Source organism: Copidosoma floridanum, unplaced genomic scaffold (genome assembly GCF_036245765.1).
Source record: "Copidosoma floridanum isolate Cflo_tuat_1 unplaced genomic scaffold, Cflo_Japanese_pri ptg000034l, whole genome shotgun sequence".
NCBI classification, from domain to species: Eukaryota; Metazoa; Arthropoda; class Insecta; order Hymenoptera; family Encyrtidae; genus Copidosoma; species Copidosoma floridanum.
The window spans coordinates 1,162,917-1,187,263 of NW_028321911.1; the positions used below are offsets into that span (position 1 = coordinate 1,162,917).

The window sequence follows — 24,347 nt, forward strand, 5'->3', positions numbered from 1 at the left end:
GGAGTCTGGCACTGCGAAGCACTATATTTTTATTATTTCTTTCACAATTTAACAAGAAAGTTTTATAAAACTTAAGTATTATTTTTCATTATAATTATATATTTATGCAACATTAAGATTCGAGAAAGTCAGGCCCTGCAGTTTTAAAGATCTAATGATTAAAAATTTAAGCATGAAGCTATTATCTCCCACCTGAAAAAGAAAGACGGAATTCCACGTGTGATTACTTCTGTGATACCTTCAGGAAAGCCATGTAGCATTACAAATGGTTTTATACGGTTTTACGTATGGCATTACATAAGGGGTTTTAGCTGGCTAATGCCATATGTAATTCCATTTGAAAAAACACATAGAATTACAAATTGGAAAAAGGAAAAAAATTTTGTCATCTAGAAATAACTGCAGAATACTGTAATGCGTCATTTACTGTGTACGAGTAGTGTTACCATCTGGATGATAACTTGAAAACAAGGGAATTCAAGTTATATTTCAGGAATGAAAAAAAAAAGATAAAAAAATAAATTTTTTTTCTATAGAAGTAAAATCAGCTGAACCCCTTTGTTGTGAAGTTATCATCCCGATGATAAGATAAATTGTTAACTGCAAATAACTTATAATGGTATTTTGCAGTTATTTCTAGATGATGAAAATTTTTTATTTTTCCAATTAGTAATTTCATGTGTTTTTCCATATAGAATTACATATGGCATCACCAAGCTAAACCCTTCATGTAATGCCACATGTAAAACCATGTGTAATACCATATGGCTTTCCTGAAAGTTTTACAGAAGTAATTCTACATAGAATTCCGACATTTTTTTTCAGGTGGGCTACTATCGTATGTTTTGCATGTAAGAATAAAACATTTACATTTGTTTGATTTTGAAGCGGTACTCTGTATTTATTTGAGTGTTTACAATATTCTGCACTGTTATATGAAACGTTTAATATTATTTTTTGAGACTAATGAAACTAAGAAAACTTATTTACAAAGATTTTTTTTTTAAATATCCTGTACAGTCACAATTCTCTCAACATTATTGAATCCACGCAACTCCGAATTCTTTGACTGTTGGTCTTTAATTTTCTACTTTTAAAGTGGGTTCTTAAACTATAAATAGTGTGACAGTATTTACTAAAATAAAGTTAATATTTGATCCGTATTCATGGTATTTCAATGCTTCAGGAAAAAGTTAGCTGATGCTGGAAATTTTAATAAATAAAGTAACGAATATAGTTGTATTTGATTTTATACTTTTGACTTTAAGAGTCGATTTGCCAGCTGAACTATTATGATTTTTACATTCTCGTCTATCACATAAGAACTGCAGACTTCAAACGTCGTTTATCTCGTTGAAAGAACCGCCATTTTTTACGCAGACACACTTGCAGTTCAATGAAAACTCAGATTTATAGTACTTACTAGCTTTACTTCAGTATCGTGTGACATGGTGAGTGGAGATTGGTTAGTAAAGGTGTGTATATGTTAAGTCTTGAACTTGGACCATTATCTACAAGTACGTGTTTGTAGAAGTGAGAAACATAAACTTATAATATGATTTTTCTCTCGCACAACGGGAATACAACTAGTCCTGAAAGTTCAAGACTCCATCTATACACAGCCTAATTGGCACACGTACTCACACGCGAGCACGCGCACACACACACACACACACACACACATACACACACACAACTTTTTTGTTACACAGGATACTAAAAAACATTTTATACAACCTTAATCGCATGATAATTAATACGAGATATTTTACAGTTTCCAGATATTGTATTTTTTTTTTTTTTATGTTTGCAAATATCAAAATCAAAATTATGTTTTTACCCTTAGCAAAAAAATCAACTGTTACTATGTATGAACATATTCATCAAATAACTTCAACGTTTTAGAATAATTTTGTAACATTTTCAAGAAATGAGAATTATTATTTATATTATCATAAAACTCGTCGAATGTTATTACCAGTGAACGTACTTAATAGCAGGTACTAAAATTTCTCCTGTGCAGCCGTTGAAATGCAAAATTATGTCATTAAAAGTGATACTACTGTAACCAGCAAAAAAACTTTTAACTTTTAGTGACATACTAGCGTACAAAATGTACGTAGCCGCAGTTGGTTGTACTTTATGTACTATTTTCTAAGTTTTTGTATTCTAGGCAAATAACAATACGTTTGTCGAAATATATCATTTATGAACATTATGCACTCACGCGTGTAAGTCAAATATAATAAGTAAGTATATAGACAGTCTGAGTGCGTATTATGTACGAGTGAGAATGAAACTTGTGCTGTTGTTTACATAACAAAGTTAACGAAAAGCCTCTTCTTTGTTTACAATTCTGCGGTGTATGACACTGTTCTTCTTCTCAATCTTGAAAGTCTGCGTAAATAGCCTCGTCTCCATTAGCTTGAAGTGAAAAAAGACAAATTGATGAACTTGGCATTCACACCATCCATTTATTCTTTTACATCTTCTTATTTCATATCACGTACGGCGATAAAACAAATAATAATGAGTAGTACTACAAATAACTAGCCTTATTATGTCCTTAGCGTTTGCCATTTCTTTTCTCAGTAGCAACGTATATGGATCAAACGTTGGTTAGGCTGACACGCATTCAATGATAAGTAGTATACAGCATTGGTTAGTGATAAAATAGGTTGGTTGTAGAGTCAGAGTGCCGCTGGAGCCTCATTGATGCATAAATACGGTTGTTCGAAGATTGCGTGATCCCGACGAAAACGAATCAGTTTCCCTTCGTGACATTCCAGCAAAAAAAAGGACCAATATTGTTTATCCCTTTTTCCCTTGACATATTTCTCTCATTTTGACAATACTTTTTCTCTTTCTTCTGTCTTAAAATTTTTGGCTGCAATATATGATACTAATCAACACTTAGGTGTACCGAAAAAAATTATTATTTTCACTTTGCAGATGGATTGGATTACTCAGAAAGTATGGATTCTTCTAGTAAATACAGTAGAGATATGTTTCTATTTTCTATTAATTTTATTTTTGTGTCCAAAACAATATTGTGTCCGTAAGTATTGCTCAGTACGGAAAATTTTTTAAGAAAATAAGTCACACAATGCGGATGACTCGGATGATCATATAGGTGAGTGAGTCACGCTGTACAATACACACTAAATACACAGCTGCAGACCTTAAAAAATATGTTTGTGTGTGTGAGTGTGTGTGTGTGTGTGTGTGCATGGGCACGTACGTGTCTAAATACACAAATTAAATAAAATAATTTTAAAAACTTATACATAAAAAAGCAATAGAAAATAATAATTGTGTATCAATAGTCATAATGCGGTAGTGTTGTTTGTAAATGCAGAACCAGAACATACTGTGTCTTTCCCTGCATTTAGTAGTCACAGTCATCCACTAATTACAATTCAATATATATGTTATCATCATTATTACCATCATCATCACAAGAGATCAATTAATTAATAATTCCATCAATCATTCAGCAGAAGTGACAACAAGGATAAAGTAGGCGTGGCGCTGGTAGTATCAGTTATTGAAATAGCTCGCGTTTAACACGCCTTAGCGTCCGTGAGCCAGGGCAGCGATCCTCGTGCGACGGCTCCTTCAACTCGATACATAAGCCGCAATCTGCTCGTTGAACGTTATGTGTTCCATTAGTAACGACTCCTTACATGTCTGCTCAAATGACGACTGCTGCTGCTGATGGTAGTGGTGATGGTGATGCTGCTGTTGTTGCGGGCTTGCTGAGTTACTGTTGGCTTGCTGCTGTGGCGGCTCGGGCGTACCTTCAAAGAGAACGCAGATGGAGCCGTTCTCACCGATCCTGTAGGACACCTCGGCTGGATCAATCCACATCGTGAGCTCGCTTGGAAAAAGGCTGTGCAGGAGGTTGGGTACAAGACCGACTTTGATGCCAGCCTGGGCAATTACGGGATCCATTTTGCTATTTATGCGAATACAGCGATAGCCACTACCACGATTCGGCTTATCCGGAAACCAGTGATCACGGTAACGGCGTCTAAGCAGCTCCGTAAGCGAGGCCTTGAACGATTGGAGCTGGATCTCAGACAGCTGTCCAGTCTGAAGCCGAAGCAGCTGCACGAGAAAGTCTGCCGCTGATACGATTTCTAATCTCATTATAATAATATTCTTATTGCTTCGTGCTTGATTTCTTTATTTAGCACGCTAGCTTTATATTTTTATCACCAAACTTCGTGTATGAGGACAAAATGGCAACCACGAACGGTACGACCTCGATACTGCTGCTTTTTACTGAGGCGTCGTCGTCGTCAAAGTTCCCTTTGTGCAACCTTGAGTAGATACTCTTTTTTCGACCACTCGTCGTAAAAACTACAACGTAAAAACTCCACAACTACGAAGTAGTGCTGGGTAGTCAGCTTAGCCAGCCTAGTGACAGTTCGGCAACAATGCTTGTGTCGTCGAATGTTGGATCGCACTTTACGAAAGGACGCTACCAGACAAGATGGCGACGCCACGTCGTTCGTATAGTGGTGTATGTTTGCAGCTGCGCTGCTAAATCAAGCTTCATAGAGGGTTGAGGAAATATTGACTCGTCAACAAAGCCAACGCTATTTAAGACGAAGATAGGAAGATAGTATAAAAAATTTAACCAATGTAACACCAACGCTGACCCCTTTATACTGGCACGTATTCCAAGCCTACTATTTTACCTCTTCCTATCAGCTTGAAATTTTCGCTATTTAATTATGATCTTCCAAGAGCGTGAGTGAGCTCTGAATTGACGCTATAATCCTACGAAATACTCCAAAAATAGGATCAGAGACATACACAGAAATATTGTTGTGTACTTATAACACTGTTGCACTAAATGTATTTAACACTGCGTTAAAAGACACACTTAAAGTCGGTACAAAACAAAGGACAATTAGTAACTACCTCACACACACTACTCCTCATATACCTACACACTTTCTCTCGTTTTATCGTGTCCCGTGGCTGGCGGAACCGCACCCACTAACGACCCACGACTTTTTGTTAGCAAGCACTAGCGGTCGCTCGAGTATCTAGCCTCTAGCTCAGCGTATCCCACTCTTCATATCCTTCCCCTTCTTTCAAGCATGCGTGGAAAGCTAGGCGCACCATTTACGTGACGTAGCCTTTGCTTTGTTCACAAGGGGACGAGGGACTGGGTGATAGAGTGCTTGCTAGCCAACCAATCCCAATGCACTCTGCCCCACACTGGGCTCTTCCCTCTTGATGTTTGAGGTGAGCTACCAGTGGCTACGGTGCAGAACACCAACTAAACTGGAGAAAGAGTGGAGTGGAGTTACGATAGCTATACCTTATATACACTAAGCAAAGAGAAATAAAGAAATAAATAATATACGTATATTAAGCCAAGTCGAAAGCGAGTGGAAGAGAAGCTATTGGAGAGAAATTTCGCTTTCGCCTGTATAGCTCGATGGAAATAGAAAAACCGCTGACTGCGATTCTTTACACATACTCGTATAGGTTAATCAATTTATTTTTTAAATAACATATCTGACAACTACCTCCGTTTTTAAATTCTAGCAAACATTTTTTAACTAACTGCTTTGTGAAAAAATATTGCTCAACCCTTGGTTTTTAAGCCTAACATAAATTAAAATGTTAATAACTGTCAGTCAGTATTGTAAAATCAGTTAAATTTCAGCTTATATCATGAAGATATGTAAATTATTGTGAAAAAAATTCGAGAAAACTTTATTATTTTTTCACATGGTTGGGAATTTCTAAATATTAGTATAAAAATACATCTGAGTGTCTTACTAAGCTTACTATAATGAAAAAATAAAAATTATTTATAAATTTCTTAAGAATGAATTCATATGTTAAAAATGTTTCAAGTTGCAGTTTCAAAAATACTATTTTTTTGGATAAGATTTTGTGCATATATTAAATTAAAAATTATAATACTTGCATGAAAGTATTATATTCTGGTAGCTCAAATTTTTCTAAAGATTAAAAACAGCTGCCAATAAATCAGCAAAGAGCTTCCTCAAGCTGTATTATCCTGCTATTAATTTTAAAGAAATGATTGAAAATGTAATTTTAAGTATTAAGCTTAAATTTTTTTTTCAGCAGCTATAAAGAATTGGAAAAAAAAATTTTGAAGCCCTAGAATATTAAAATCGGTCGTTGGGCTCCTGATATATGACTGATAACATGTACACATACATACCCACACATACACCCACAGAGGCAGACAGACTTTTTGTAACAATTGTGTTTTTTACTTTAGACACCATATAAAACATTTCTTACATATTTTCACGAAAACATTATTTTTTAACAATGCAAAGCTTCAACTACCTTAAGACGACCATAATAAGGTATAAAACTAAGACTTTTTTTCAAGAACACTAAAAAGATATAGAAAAATCAATTTGTGGTCCTAAGTTTCTAGAACATGTGAATTCACTCTGGAGGCACAATTTTTTTCGAATGTTTAATTATTTTTTTAATAAAAACCGATCAAAATAACTTACCAAAACCCTAAAAAGTACGAAATAAAAGTGTTTTTATTTACTATTAGATAACATCATTATAAACTTTGCATAATAAACTTTTTACACTTATTAAAGCGAGAAACCAATTTTTAACCATCTAAAATCGTTATAACAACCTTAACAAGGGATAAATCTGGAATTTTTCTCGAGCTGCTACAAGTATTGAAAAAGAAAGATTTGAAGCCCTTAAACATTAAAATCGGTCCTTGGGTTCCTAAGATATGACTAATTACACACACATATTCATACACGTACACATACATGCACTAAAAGTAGACATTATAAAAAACGTTAGCAACATATTTCTATGAAAACCTAATTTTTTACTATTACAAAGCAAGCCTACAAGAAAACAAAAACTGTAATGTGTTATCAAACTAAGATAAACTCTCGTATAAATTGAAGTACTAAATTTAATTGTTAAAAGGTGTCATAGTTTTTACACATCATGCATACTTTAGATGAGGCTTTAACTCCCACCCTCAGCTGTTCACGTTCACGTTTTTAGTCAAGTAAATTAAAAATCATCCGTCTAAAAAAATCTTTGTACTTCCTTGATTTATAATACTATTTAGACGATTTTTTTTAACTTGATAAAGCACAACGACGTATTGAGAACTACTGTTTTAAACTTATTGTTTAATTGTTTATTCATTTGTTATGAAAAAATAAAGATAAAATATCTTTCCTTATAGTGCATATTTATGAACTGTATATATCTGAAATAATAAAATAAATGTGGTTTAATATCCATATTAGCAAATAATGATATCTCGCTCTATACACGATGTTTTCTGTAAGACCATTTAAAATAAATATGTATGCTAAAGTATAGATTGAATGATAGTTTATATGATAAACCGAAAATACAACTAACTTAATCATTATTTGAAATAGATGATGATCGAAGTGATGAAATAGAAATTACGACACTAGCCCGGAAAGTTGGAATTTATGGCTTATGACGGCCGAGGCGAAGCCGAGAATATTTCTACTCTTTTTGATTATATATACGTACTTTCGGCTAGAAGAGGGAGAAAAGTAGGTTATTCGTATTTCTTTATATTTAATCTAACTAGCGTTTCGTCGTATAGAGCTTTATGTTAAAATTTGTCCATTTCTTAAGTATTCACAATTATTGATTATTGACATCAACGCCATCATAATATTTTTTTCTGTAACAAATCTTGTAGCTTCAGACGGGTCCTTACAGTTCTTACATGTGTAACGGTGACAAGAGAAGCAAAGTTGCCTACAGTGACTTTCAAAACTTGACTAGGTCGTAACCTGTGATTCGTTGAAGAAATACTTGGATTTGGTTTTTGCATACTCTTGTACAAAATTAACCTCTAAAAACAAATTTATATATTTTTGAAACAAATTAAAAAAAACTCTTCTAAATTTTTTACCCTCTACTTTAAAAAAGACTTAATAAGTTTTTTAGACGGTTTTAAACAAAAAGTTTTTTGAAGTTATACTTCTACAGGCACGTTCTGCCCTAGGGAGTAAATCAACGATTTCAGATTGGTGACCTTGAGAAAAAGTGTAACGGAAGTGGATTTTGGTTGATTCTCCCCCTTCGCCTCACCCCTCTTGACGTACTTCCGTTCTCTGTTAATAAAAGTACGTAAAAAAAAAAAAAAAAAAAAAAAACAGTTTCCGATAAGATTTGAGCTTCCGACCTCTTGCATGCTGGCTGAGACCCTTACTCTTTCTGCTATGAACGTGCCCGATATAAGGGATTCAATTACTTCACCTTATCGTACAGTTCATTGCTTATTTTTAATGTAAATCGTTATTTACTGTGTATTAGTTTATTTGGTTAGATTATGAATTATGATAAACATTTCCTTACTTATCATTAATTTGTTACTTTTAAAGTGAATAAATTGATTATATAATTTTTTCTCATTTTTTCAAAATTTTTATAATTAAAAAAATAAAATTTTGTTCTATACTGATACAATAATTGATTTTCATTGCGTTTTCTTCTTTCACAATTTTTCCTTTGGGTTTAAGGTAATTTTTAGACTTAAGGACGTTCATCATATAGTTAATAAGGGGAAACGTTCAGCTCGAAATTCAGAGAGGTGGGATGAGCACAAATTTATGTAGCAACGGTAGAAATTGTTTCTCTTATATGGACGTACTAACATACACGCTTTTACGTGTACTTAACCTCTTCTTTTTTTGTGTTATTAAAAAAAAAAAAAAAAAAAAATTAGAGATCTATTTCAAAATAAAACAGGTTTATCTAATAGTAACCTTTCATACAAACAAAATTTAGGAGGTTAATACAGATCTTATAAATGCAATTTTAAGTGATTTTTCAATAAGGTTACATGTTAAATTGCAAATTTTTTAAATTAAACGTGTGAAAAAGAGTACAGTTAGGCGATCTGCTATTTTTTAAGGATATTTCTTATTTTCTTAGGAAGTTGTTTTGAAACCATCGAAACATTCGATGAAAGTGTACAGTCTTGTACTGGCCAGCCGCCATATTGTTTACATTGTATTGTGCCATAAAATATCGTTTATAATTGGCTGTTATTAGATATTAAAATATTTATTAAAACCACACCGAACTAACGGAGGTATACTCATTCCAACGATAATTGCACCACCTTTGTACACAGTCTCGTTTCATAGGCGGTATATTTATATTTATAATTATATTATCTCCCGTATAATTTTAAAGAAGTATAACTTGTTACTTGATTTTCACAACTTTTTCCGTAAGGGAATATTTTTCAAAATTGTAATTGTTTAATGTTCAAAAAAAAGGGAAATGGCATTTTAATTCATAAATAACAAAACAAAATATCTACAGTTTTAATGATGTTCAAGTTCTTAAATATTTTGTAAACAACCTCAACATTTTTTTTTTAAGCTTTTTAGGTCATTGTTTTATTTTAACTCTCTGTTGCTCACTTTGAAACTCTCAAACTATTTAAAAGTATCTACAGATCCCCGTCTCTCGTTGATAATTATGTGTACCTTTCAGTAGCTCTAAAGTGCCTGCGTCATCAACAAAGATCAAAGGATAATAAAAAAATAATTCTCTAAAATGCTTTTGGAAGGGTTAAACAAAACATTTAAAAAACTTTGACAACATTAAAAAGTTGGATTTTTGGTGTTGTTCTTCATAGATAAAAATGACCATTTCTAAATTTTTTCGAACATTAAGTAATGAAAATATTAAAAAGCATTGAATTTTATAAAAAGTTACAAGAGTTTTTTTTTTAGTTTAAAAGCATCCAAGAAACCTGAAAAATATTTTTTATTTTTAGTGCATAAATAATAATTTTCGAAGTTTATTAAAACAATTTCGGACTAAATGCGAGTAATTGAATTTATCGACATTTCCCATGCAATACGATTTTGCTAAGGCAACTCGATTTTTTCAGTTAAAACTACCGTTTGTAGAAAATTGTTATACGTAGCAATTGAAAAAAAGTGCCATCTCAACCAGGACTTGAACCAGGAACTCTTTTCTTACCAGGAAAGTGTGTTACCAATTTCGCCATCAAGGTTTCGGCGACTCCTCTTCTCAATCGCTACATTTAATACTTTTTCGGCGATTTTTCTGACTAAGTTTCTGACTAAGAATTTCGGACCTAAGTTTTAGACCTAGCAATGCAGTAATATATCGATTTGCTATTAGGTGAACATTTTTCATTTTTCATAAAACCATTAAAAAAACCAAATCCAAATAATTTTTCTACCAAATTTGAGGAAATATTATGAACTTGTTTAAACACTGCTTTTTGCAAAAAAACACATATTTAATTCTTAATATTGTTGAAATAAATAGTGGCTTTAAAGTGGGCAGAAACTGCACTAGTTGTCAATTAAAAAAAAAAGAATAAGGAAACATATGAAATTTTTTAATTCAACCATGTATTAGTTTTTAACACCTTCAAAAATTTTGCTATTATTACACTTTTTTTTAAATTACACTTCACCATGTGTTAATAATGTGTTTTTAATTACTTTTGAGAAAAAATTAATTTTGAGTAGTTTCAAGAATTATTATTTCAAAAACTAATTGTAAATTTGTTTAGTATCGGTTGAGTTTTAGATAATTTAATAAAAAAATCTAATTTTGACTATACACATAGTAGTTAACTACACAAATTGAGCTTCGTTTTTCTGTCTTATTTTTTAACTGATGTTTAGGACATTTTATAATTATATAATGCTTGAACGTTATAAACCATCGGGTTTCCAATTATTACATTATTTATTTTTCGTTTTTAACTCCACATGTATTGATTGATATCCTGTATTAGAAAGATGAATCTAGAAAGACTTTAGATAGATAACAAACAAAGTCATCGACTGCGAGGAGAAAATTTTTTTACTAATGTTGCTAACAGTATTGTACTTACATTAAATGTAGATGTCCGTCAATCTTACCTTTCCACTGGAGACCTTATAATTTGAGAACGTAAATATAAGAACGTGTACAGAAGTGCAAAGTAATTTATTCCCGTTGCCCAATGAAACTAAATTGACGCTATCGATACTGAGCAGTATAGTTCAAAACGATTACGACAAAATCCAAAAGTGGTTCGAGAATCCCGGGAAAATGAAAAACCTTAAACCCAAGCTCTTTAATCCAATAACATGGTCTCCCTAAAGTCTTTAACTTCTTAGCCCAGAAATCTCAAAGCCTGTAACCACATTACCCAATTCATCATGAACTAATTAACCCCATTACCTGGTGCCATCACAAGTCATACATGCATTAATTAAAAAAACTGTACCCACATCGAGCGAGTATTCAAAACTTTCAAATTAATAACACAAGTGCCTTTCACCCAATGACATGGGTCGCTTACTGGCCACTCTATTAAATAAGAGATCGTTAATCAATAACACAAGCTTTTTCTTTCAATGACCCAGAGCACTTAGTAGCCCCTTCATAAGTTAAAAAATTATTATTATGTAACACAAACGCCAATTACCAGATAATCTAGGGCACTTACTGGCTACACTATTGAATAGTAAATTGTTAATTCATAACACAAATGCCTACTACCCCATGACCTAGGGCACTTCCTGGCCACTTTATTAAATAGCAGATTGTTCATTACTGTTTCGTCACATCCAGACGTCCTGTATTTTCAAGGAAATCTAAAATGTTCAACTATTATTAGCAAGAGCTCTTACGTTGTCGCATACAACTACCGGTGATGGATAATTTCCCCTTGTCAAGGACAAGTTAAAACATGCATAACGATAATAAAATGGTAACAATAATGAATAAAATAACTATGCAATCAACAGAATATTTTTTTATTTTATTATCAATGTATCGTAGTCATTTATCATCAAATACGCATTTTCCACAGTTAATAATATTAATAGCTTAACACATCGATCGTTCATTTATATAATCACCTTACAATCGGTTCATTTTTTAAGTTGACAAAGAGAGAGAACGTGTAAGAATGAAGAGAGAAAGAAAACACTATCAAAGATACATGCAGAGGATGCTGCAATAGTAGTATCATTAACAAGTAAATAATTAAATAGCAAAACCTCACAACTTAACTAAAGTCGGCCACTTACTTTCTGGCTACGATTAACGCCATAGGATTTGTCATACGTGGAATGCCGCCTTAGCCTTTCTCTGTGAGAGTAAGTACACATGCTGCCTCGGATCACGTGCCAAAAAAGATGATCGAAACGTACAATCGGTTCTCTCACGCGATGATCTCGCGTACAAGAAAAAGAGTTAAGCCCTCAATCTTGGCTAAGACGCCCCAACCTTGTTTGGCTGAGGGTCTAAACTTGACTTCGAGTTATTGTTAGTTCCTACAATTACAAATGTAGCGACAGTTTGTCGGAACACGTTGTGCTGGTGCACAGGGTTGACAATGATAAAAACGGCTCCTTCGTGGAGCGTAAACTGATATTGTTGTCAGGTTGTTGCGCCGACTTAATCTTGTCACGCCTTGAGACTCGGTCTCGTTACCACAACGGCAATCGTAACGCGATGACAAAAGAATGAACGCGAACATACAATAAATCCACTCACAGTCCCTTTTTGTACATACCTTGTACACAACGCTGACACACTTGGAGTTCTCTCAACGGATTTGCCCCTTTTTTCAAGCGAACAGATGCAAACGACGGCGAGATTGCAATTGTCAGGGATCTCTTAGTAGAGGGCACGTCGTTCAATCGACGTTTTTCCCAAGAATTCAATGTCGTGAACAGCAACAGGACCCGATGAAAAAATGACGGTTACTTGAGCGTTCAGTCATTATGGCTCTGACCTCTCCTTTCTATCCACTCGAATCCATCCTACTAACTCTCCTCCAATTTCTTTTTTTCGACGAAACAATAAATAACACAGGCGCCTATTACCCAATATTCTGGGGCACTTACTGGCTATTTCATAGGTTAGAAACTTATTATTTTTTTACACAAGCGCCAATCACCAGATAACCTAGAGCACTTACTGACCACTCTATTGAACAATAGATTGTTAATTCATAACACAAATTCCTCTTACCCCATGACCTGGGGCACTTTCTGGACACCATTAAAAAGCAGATTGTTCAATTTATAATACAAGCACCTATCATCCAATGTTCTAGGGCACTTAATGGACACTATTCAATAATAGATTGTTAATTCATAACTCAAACGCCTGTCATCTAATGACCCGGGGTACATACTGTTCACTTTATAAGTTAGAAAAGTATTATTTTGTAACACTAGCGCCAATCACCAAAAAACTCGGGACACCTACTGGCCACTTTATTGGTCAGTAAGGTAAGATTAAACAATACAAGTGCCAATACTGCCAATCACCAGGTAACTCGAAATGCTTATTGGCTGCTTTATTAGTTAATAAATTATTACCTCGTAATTCAAGCGCTAATTATTAAAGGGCGCTTGGAGGAAACTTAATAAATTAATATAAAAACAATAAATAACGCAAGCGCCAATCACCAGGTAACACTGAGCGTTTACTAGCAACTTAACCAGATTGTTAAGCAATACTCCGTAACACAAATGCTTATTTCTGGATAACTTGAGGCGACTACTGATATCGATTAACACTATACATAACTATAGCGTTTATTTCAAGGTGATCCAGAGTACTTGTTGAATACAGAACGAATTATAACAATCATACGCAATAACATTCATACTTCTCACTAAATAACTCAAGCACTTGTGTTATCCAGTAATACTTGACTACCTAATGAAGTGGTTAGAAAATATCCCAGGTCATCTGGTGTTTGGTGCTTGTGTAACGAAAAGGTTTCTTCATTAACTAATGAAGTAGTCAGTAAGCGTTTTTAGTTCCCTGGTTATTGGTGCTAACATTTTTTACCGTTTTTTTTATTAATTTATGATGTAGCCAGCAAGCACTTTGAATTACCAAGTTATTGAAAATTGTTTCATTTAATCGTTTTATTAATATACAAAGTGGCAAACAAACTCCACGGCTTACCTAATGATTGGCACTTACATTTAAAAGTAACACTTTGTTGACCAACAAAGTGGAAAGTAAGCGTTTTATGTTACTTCGCTTTTGGTGCTAGTATTAATGATTATATTGATTATACTTTATTAAGCTGCCTGCAAGATCCATGATAGTTATCTGGTGATCCATACTTGTGTTGCAGAGTCGTATTTTATTTATTAATAAAGTGCTTAGTAGGTGACCTAGGTTATCAGGTGATCGGCGCTTGTATTATGAAATAATAATTTATCAAATCATAAAGTAGCTAGTAAGCACCCTTAGTTACCTGATGATATGTCCTTGTGTTAGGAAGTTACAATTTATTTATTTATACTGTAGCAAGTAAGCGTTTTGGGTTACTTGGTGATTGGTGCTTCCGTTATTCATTGTTTTAATATTAATTTGTTTGGATGCCACCAAGTGCCCCAAAATATCTTGTGATTAGCTTTTGAGTTACGAAGTAATTCCTCATAATCTGATGAAGTGGATATAGTTATCATCCCAAGTTTCCTGACGTTCAACGCTTAAATTAATGGTTTATATTTTAATAAAGTTGCCTAACAGGGATCCAGCTTACCTAGTGACTGGTGCTAGTATTAATTAATGATTCATTAAGTTATAAAGTATCCAGTCAGCACCCGGCGTTACCTGGGGATTGGCGCTCGATTTATTTATTGTTTTTATATTTTTTTATTCAGTTTCCTACAAGTGTCCTTTAATGATTAGCGCTTGAATAACGAAGTAATAGTTTTTTAAATAATAAAGTAGCCAATACGCGTGAAAAGTTATCTGATAATTGGCACTTGTGTTGCTTAATTTAACTTTACTGATTAACGAAGTGGCTAGTAAGTTCCCCCGGTTTTCTGGTGATTGGCGCTAGTATTCCAAAATAATAATTTTCTAACTAACAAAATGGCCAGTAAGTGTTCCGGGTCATTGGGTGATTGGTGCTTGTGTCAGAAAATAATTTTTTAACTCATAAAGCGGCCAGTAAGAGCCACAGGTTACCTGGTGATTGGTGCTCGTATTAATAATTTTTTATTAATTTACGTATGACTGTTTATGGAACTAAGTAATGGGGTTAAATAGTCCATGATAAAATAAGGTTATGTGGTTAAAGGCTTTAAGATTTCTGAGCTAAGGGGTTAAAGGCTTTAGGGTGACCGGGTTATGGGATTAAAGAGTTTAGGATAAAGTTTTTTTATTGTCCCGGGATTCTCGAACCACTTTTGAATTGTGTCCTTATCATATTAAACTGTGATGCTTATTATCAATACCGCCAATTCAGTTCGATTAGGTTATTGAGAACAATTTACAATGCAGCTCTGACCGCGGCCTACATGAGTAGGAACATTTCCTCCTCGTCGTGATAATATAGGATAACAAACAAGGAATATGAAATGCTAATGGAAAAATAATATAATTGAAAACCTCATTTCTAATGTAAAGGCATTGTATAATCATTACGTACTAAACTTTAATCAAAAAATGAGAAATAAAATAAAAGTAAATTAATTGATGAAGTAAACCACTATGAAAATTGTTAAAAGATAATTTTTTCTATGTAACTATCTAAAATTTAACTGATAACAGATATACGTGTCATTTTTTAAATAACAATTTCTGGAACTACTAATAATTATTTTATTTTGAAATAATGATTAAAAACATATTATTTGTACATCCGTAAGTTTCATTTCAAGAGACGTCCAGTGATTACTTGCAATTTATCGTTGCAATGTAAAATTTTTTGTGAACTTAAAAACTAATGTTTGTTTGAATTAACAACTTTAATATCTTTCTTAAATTTTATCCTACTAGATTACTGAAAGTTATTATTGTGAAAATATTTCATGGAAATGTAAGGAGAAAATTCATATAACGTATTTTTAAGAATACTGTAAATACATTTTTTTAAGTAAACCTTCTGGATTTTTAACAATGTATATATGAATTATCTGAATCCAAATTTAGAGTGTTCTTGAATAGAAGTATACAATCATAACTGAATTTTTATTTAAGATAGCTCCCTTGTCTACTGTTCTAGTCAAGTAGGAGAGTTTAAGTTGTGTATGTTATACGTACATCAGTGTTGGTATTCTGCTACCGTTTATCATTTATAACCATGAAGCTGATTTTTACGTCTTTCTTGGCAAATATCTTTGGAAAATACCCCATTACCAACATTTTACATTACAGTATTGAGAAGAACAGAGATTTTTCTACAAATACATCATAATTTGTCTGCTTAGGTTTTTTATTGTGAGTTGGAAAATGCCTGTAAAGCTGATATTTTTATGCTTTGCCATTTGAGCTCGTCTTAAAAAGTTAAACTTTAAGCTGAAATATTGCTCCACTTAGGGTATAAACAAGGACACTATTGGATTCAGTAGATCAAAATCTATTGAATAAAACATATTTCATTCCGTAGGTTTTCGCAAGGGAGCTACCTTAATACTTTGACATGCGTTATTCAACTAGAATAATATTGTAAATTTAATTGGAGAATAAGGGGGGCTCATACTTACTCCGTGGATTTAAGTTACAGTTTATCTCGAACTCAATACGGATTTATTAAATACTGGAGTCAGAATCCTCCTGCAGTTAATAATTAATATAAGCTCATTGAATGTGTTGCTTAAAGTCACACTGCTTATTAGAAGTGAGCTCTTGAAAATTTAAGGAGGTTCGGTAGTGTTAGCGGGGGGAAATCTCAGAGAGGCAAGGGGAGGGAGAGCGTCTGGCAACGTTGTGAATTTTTTCGGCTTCTGGCACGTCGTCTACTGTTGTTGTCGTCTACTGCTGTTGTCGTTGTCTACTGATGACAGTGTACTTATTTATTCGGTTGAATTTTTTATAATTAAATTTTTAATTACAAAAGGAGTTTTTACTATTTATTACATTTCAAAGCGCACGCCAAAAGCAGCGTTGCCAAGTCGTCTGCTGCGAGCACATTTTTTGTTGTTTTTTAATAGAAATTTGTGGTAGGGCTCTCTCAAACTTTGACAAAATATTATTTTGACAATATTCTTTCATCTAAAAAAAAAAAAATAGCAAGTTCATTTAGCCGTTTTTTTTTAAATGTGAAATTTAAGTGATTTCTCCATAAGCCTACATGTTAAAATATTGTTTTTTCAGGTCAATATATCTTGAAAACGGTGTGGTTAAACCCTTCAAAAATTTAGCTGTAATTTGATACTATTATCCCAAACAACATATCAAAATTTCAAAACTTTTCATTATAAAAAATTATCACTACCGAACCTCCTTAATATACTATTTCTGCCTTCTAACCTCGAAATAGCACCTTCGCCACTTCTCAGACGGAAAAATAGTATACAAAACTCATTTAAAAAGGCTTCTTAATGAACCTCATTACGGGCCCCACCTTCAGCTCGTGTCGTAAACCTCTTGGTTCGTAAATCGAAGCCTTTGCAAACTCGTACGTAATATAATATTCTTACAGTACAGCTAGCTTACAAAAGATATCGAAATTTGTGCAGAATCAAAGTGCATCTATGTTTTGCAGACCAAAGCAAAGAAAAAAATGTAGATTATTTATGTTACTTTACATTAATACAATTAGATCTTCTTTATTCTTTAATAATATTCAGACGGTGACACTTAAAAAGGTTGACACGAATTAACAAACTCTTTGTCATCTACTTGAAAAAAAATTTCAATAGTATAAATCGTAAAATATTCAATGTAAGATATGTATATTGTATAAGCGTTTTCGTGCTTTTCATAAGCTTATGATTGTCTAAGTATACTACAAATACAGAGAGATAAATAAATAACATAGTTGCACATAGCACAGCTATAAGTGGGTTCATTTTTGTATTCCTTGCTTCTCGTAAAAACACTACGACTATCATAGTTACACTAGCACTATAACATCACATATTCTACATCTTTCTTTGCTTATTAATAAAATAACTAGCATTAGAAAAAAATTAAATAAATATTTAAATTTTCAAGTAACTAATAGTGTCATGTCAATTAACATTAAATGTAAGTCTGAATTAATGAATTAAAACTAATATTCGATTTTCGACATTTATACATTGCATTGGACTTATCTTGAATAGCCAATGGTAATTTATTCTTTATTTAATTATATCTATCAATCAGTACTGGTAAGATTGTCTGATACTCAATTTTTGCAAAGATGTATAGCAAAAAAAAGTAAAAATTGTGATTTAAGATTTTAATTCTGCAACATTATTAACTTTCACTTTTTGCAACTAAATTTTCTAAAAATTCAGAATTTGACACCTCTTATGGGAATCTGTAATGACTCGCAACGATGTTTGTCCAAAATTACAACGTCACAAAAAGATTAATAATTTAAAAATTGAATTAGCTGCCGTGAACCTCGCAGTATGAGTATATAAAGTTTTCAAAATGAATTTTGTCATGGATAGTAAAAACTTGAATGAGAGAAAAAAAATTTATTTTTAATTTTGACCCCTATTTTATAACTGCCGATTTTTAATTTACCGTGGTGTAATCATATTTACTTCATAGAGTACATTTTTACACAAATTAAAAAAAAAGAATTATTGTGATAAGGTTTTTTTAACTCAAGTTATGAACAGTTTAATGTTTATTACAATTATTTAAATTGTTACTGTTGTTTTAACTTAAAAAATACTTTATTTTTTTGCAGGATATTTCTCGTTGATTTGTATGAATTAATAATTTTTGCATGCACTATCAATAAAAAAAAAAAAAATTACTTGAACCTTTTGACATGCTACACTGTTCTCTGAATAGTGGATTGCATGCATTTCAGACCAAAAGCTGAGGTACAGATAAGGCAAAAAATGAATACCTGAACCAATCGTACAAAGGTTAAGAAGCCTTATAATTAATGGAGAACCAAAGTATTTTTGCAATGAAGTCTTGCTACGACATATTATATTGGTGGAAAAATTGAGAATTATTTCACTTTAAATATAGATATGAAAAATTTTGAAAAAACGTTTAGCAAAGTGGCAGAAAATTTCTTTTTTTTTGGAAGGTAAATTTTTCTGCTCATGTCAGTTTTCTTTGTTTTGCAACTTTGTATTGTCTATTGGCTTAGTGTATCTAAAAAAAGAAACTAGACGAAATGACACCAGCGGAATTAACAATTACCAGTGAAAACATAACAATCACGTCCAAGTATACCTGTGTATACGTATATTGGTTGGGCTCCACCTACCTGGGCGCTTCGCGCGCTATCCCTTATTAATAAATTATAATCCTTTACATAAGCTTTAAAGTAAAAGGCAAAAGGTTTTAAGCTAATATAAAATTTTCTTTCAATTGAAAAACACGACTTGTGTAATTATGATAGTTACACAAAAAGATAAATAAATACCTTTTACATAAACTAAGTACGGTTGCTATAAGAAAATCAGCTTTAGTTAGTATGTGGTAAACAATTAAGAAAGGTTGATATTGAATGACAATGAAAAATAGTTATTCAACTTAATAAAAAAAAAAAAATATTGTCACTTTGACATTAGATCTTTCGTTTAAAATAGTTAAATCTGTATTCTGAAAGAAGTAAGAAAATTACATATCAATTTCTATTATTATAGTTGATAATCATTCTCATGCTATTAAAATTAAATTTTGACTCTTTTATGAACTCTATTGAAATGCCTTTTAAACGCATCATTTCTTGAAAACTTTTCCATAATGGTTACAAATTTTATTATGCTCCGGATTATGCATGTGTAAATGTAGCCGTTAATCTGCTGCTCTAGTAAGTTTTCGGTCACAGATTTCTATAATATTTTTTATAGAACAACATATAAGTTCACAGTACGTATGCTCTCTTGCGTGGTGTACGTAACGATTTTTTCTTATAACTGTATTGCATACACTATATTCAAAAAATTTTTTGCGATGTGTTTTCATGAATTTTAAATTTTTCTAGAATTCCAAAACTACACACATATTCATTGTAAGAAGTAAATAGAACCTGACTAATATAAGATTCATGAATGTTTTTTAAAGTTTTATCACATACATTATTTATTTTTCACGTTTAAGGAATTCTAAAAGTTTTAATCTTACGTTATTCTAAATGCAACAACAATGAGGAAAATTTTGTATGCATTGAACGCACATTATTTTATAAATAAAAAATATCAAATAAAGTTTAAAGATTATAGAAGTTTTTAGTTTCTTAAATGATAGGCACTATTATGGTTCGTTTATTATTACTGTAAGAATTTGACAAAAGTCTTCACCTAAAATGATCATTTCATTTCCGAAAGGCTTCTTACTATCAGACAAATCTGTTTAAGTTCCATCAACTATTTTTGATACTTTTTTTTGTATTATAAAAGCTTTGTCCTTAACGATTACTTCTACTTTACGTAATTTTATTCGTCCGATTTAAACTGATAAAAGGCATTTTCTATAGTGTTTAAGTCTAAGTAAAGTCTGAAAGTTCTGTAAGTGGCCATTCCCCTTAGATGTAGAATAGAAGCAATGCGTGTCCAAGCCCTAGTAACACTTTTTTTTTTAATTATATAAAGTAGTTTATTAATCTTTTGTACAAAAATTTGTATCTAGATCCACCAAATTCATCTAAAAAAAAATTTTTTTTTTCAAAATCTATTATTTTTTGAAAAAATTGTATTTTTGTTGTGGCATACTTGTGGAAATATTTTAATAAATTTTATGTTTATCAAATACACTTTCATTCTTGTTAGCATCGAAATTTTTTTTTTTCATTCTGCTGGTTCTGGTTAACTAAAATCTTCACAAGACATATTTTTAAAATTAAAAATTTTGTTTCAATGAATAAGTTTCATTTTCATCATCCTTACAATCTTCAAAAAAATATCATACTTGTTCCAAATAATATGTCCACGAAAATTTTTGGACATAGTTAACCATGCAAAAAATTTCTACAAGTATGCCAAGTTAAAAGGTTATCATGATATTAATTGCTTCTTCAAAAACAGTTTTAATTTAAGAGTCGCGTTCTACTAATCCCATAAGAATAGCCGTTTCTGTATTGGCCTTGAGCGCAAATCCAAAACAGCATTACAGTTCAAACCCTATTTTTCCTACCAAGGGCTCACTTGACCCTCAAAAACGCTCAAGGTGGGTAATAGTATTTCTCTTACTCTGTGGCGCAAATCAGCAGAGGCTTTAAAAACGATTAATTTTGAAATAGGACAATACTATACATTTTTTTCACATGCTCGCAGGAAAATAACGTTTAAGACTTAGTCACCTATTCTGTATTTTTCTAATTAAAATCAGTCGTTCTTTAAGATGGAGGGGGGTTATTTCAGAATTGCGCTCAAGGCTAATAATTATTGTAAGTTACATTCTAAACAGCTTTAAATCTATGAAAGATATTTTTTTGAATACTGTATTTCATATTAATTAAAATATAAATCTTTTCTGATAATCTAGAGAAACTAAATTCAACATTTTCCAAGCCGTTTTCATTTATTCCATTGTTTTTTTATATTATAAAATGTATTATACATGGGAATGTTTACGTATTTAATTGATTTTGCACTTTTATCAATTTTATTTAGTTCAAACCAGGCTGTTTCGAGGATGCTTCAATTATTAATTTCTCGATTTTGCCTTCTTGAAAAACAATTTTTTTATTTATTTTGTAAGTAAATAGGTTAATGGAATACTAAATAATTTCTCCTACAAAGTGGAAATTTTGAAAGTTTCCATGCTGCTTCCTAAAGATTCCATTGGCTTCTTGACTTAGGACCATTAATAAATTGTGATATTTTATCAAGTATTTTTGAAGTGAAACTTCTTATGTTGTACCGTAAACAGCTGCGTAAGGGGAAATGCGTTACGAAAAAACGTAGCCACCCACCTTGTGACCCAAGCCCTCTCCTCACTCAATCTTCTATCTTACACACTTCCTCCCGCTTCGTCTCTCTCTCTCCCTCTCTCTCTCGCTCGCATGGACTCTCTCTTTCTCTCTTTCCCTTACACTGCTTCTATACCTATATATATAATAGGTATGTGGTAAGTATATTTCTACAGTATACGACTTAACCGTTGCGCTTGCTGAGGAGAAACGGTAAAGGAAGAGAAAACCAACTGTTCATACCTATACTAGAGGCAAAATATACGTATGTATATTGTATAAATATATACGTGTTACATGTCCCAATCCTTACATACATTTTATATGCATACATGTATAAAAATAGAACGTGTATAAAGTATTAAATATGTATAATACGACAACCTCACCTTTAAAAACAGGAAAATAACACTGTATCTGGAAAGGGAAGCAAAATTAGCTAAAAGTAAAAATTTTCACGGGCTTTCTAAAGGAAAACTACATTATCAAAGTGCACAAATATAGAGGGGTTAGACTATGCACAAACATAACCTTTATTACTTACTTTTTCGACTGTATCTTGAAAAAAACGAGTGAAAAATAGTTTCCTTTTTTATGCCATGTTTGAATAATAAATATGGACATTTATAAAATCTTCGAAAAACTTTTAGCACAATATAACCTTTTACGATTCAAAAAACAGTCATATCTCAAAAAGGAAGCTAGATAGACCCAAATTAACCATTTTCACGGGCTTTCTTAAGAGGAGCTACATAATCAAGGTGCGTAAATAGAAGGGGGTTGGACTATGCACAAACATAACCTCGATTTAATTATTTATTTGGGTTTAGTCAGTGCCCTCTGATAAATTTAGAAATTCAAGGTCATTGGTGATCCGTTGGGGTCGAGATACAAAAAATAGATAAATATAAGATGTCTTTAAATTTTCTTATGTTGGTTTATTGATGCAACGATTCTCTGACTATTTGTGTTAGCCTCATCAGACTACAAAATTAAAAACTCAATAAAAGATCTGATAAAACTCACACAAAAATAAAATTTAAGATATAAATTATTACCGCAGGTACGCGAGAATTCGTAAGTATATCTACTTACTTGTCACCTGTCGAACTATTGACTGACAATAAATGACACTATACGCCAGCGCTTATTTCGGCGAAGCAACAAAGGTAGACGGTCAAGGGCAATGAACTCGATCGGGACATTTAAATTTTCGTAATTAAGGAAGGTACTCTCGATTAAAGGAATTGTCCAGTTTAATATAAAGCATTTCAGAAATAATTCTTTTTTCGTGATTAGATTCTTTGTCAAGGATTTTGATGGGTTCTCCCATTTCACCTCTGTTCGCTGACCTTGTAATGGATGACCTAAAAAATTACTGTCTCTCCATTTTAAAAATGATTACAATATTAATCCATCTTTTTATTTTCGTTACGTAGATGATGTATTACTTTTTATTAACGTGGACCACATTGACCAAATATTAAATATTTTTAATTCATATCATCCTGAACTACAGTTTACACAGGAAATAGAGATTAACAATACACTGAACGTTTTAGACTTGACCATAATCAGAAATTTTTAATCATTTCAATTTTGACTGGTTTGAAAAACCTACTTTTTCCGGACGTATCTTGAATGATTTTTCTGGTCATACAGTTAGCTACAAAAGAAATATTGTTTTAAATTTAGTTGATTGAGCGATCTTATTTTCCAGTACACGTTTTCACAGTGTGAATATTGCTAGAGTAAAAAACCTTTTGACAAAAAATAATTACTCTTTAAACTTTATTAACAAAAAGATAAAAGTTGGATTAAAAAGACACAAACATATTTATCACAACAAAACTACTATTAACACTTATCCTGTCTACAAAATCGGTATACCATATGTAGATAATAATTTTAAAAAAATATCAACCATGTCTAAACCTTACAATATTTACACTTACCCTTTTATCACCAACAAACTAAATCACGTCATCTGTTTAGGTAAAGATAAAACGGGAGTTTGTGATGTATGCTGCACCGTGAAGTGCTCGTTCATGGACACATGCAGCAACGAAGTTGGCTAGGCTACACGATCGGCTCAGTATCAAAGGGTGCTTTTCGTTGTAGCCCACCAATGAGTGCTGCAGGCAGCCTCCTACTTGAAGGAATCCATGTTTTGCGAAAAACAGGGCCATTGGCAGGAGCAGGTATCTCGTGGGAAGTGCACTGCCAGCCTTGAGACACTCGGCTTACGCCTAAAAATTTTGCTACTGGCTGAGGCGGACGCAGGCTATGTAGGCAACATCGTAGTCCAGAGCTTGGAAAGGAGAGAGTACCACAATGTTTGGAACTTTGCTAAGGGTATGTCTGACCCAGCGTCGTAGCTCGTTAAGGCTCACGTCACAAAGCATAGCAGATCAGCCCAGGCCTTTGGACGGTTGGCTCATCAGGCCATGATAGG

General features: G+C 32.4%; 2 protein-coding genes across 2 annotated transcripts in view; both read right to left on the reverse strand.

The window, feature by feature from the left end:
* Nucleotides 1-24,347, reverse strand: part of LOC106637938 (uncharacterized) — a 290,005-nt gene that overhangs the window by 252,336 nt on the left and 13,322 nt on the right. The window lies entirely within an intron of this gene.
* Nucleotides 794-5,226, reverse strand: LOC106637944 (protein BTG2). Its single transcript, XM_014350923.2, has one exon. It carries the CDS (start codon nucleotides 4,150-4,152, stop codon nucleotides 3,619-3,621), a length of 534 nt encoding a protein of 177 aa, XP_014206409.1. The 5' UTR covers nucleotides 4,153-5,226; the 3' UTR covers nucleotides 794-3,618.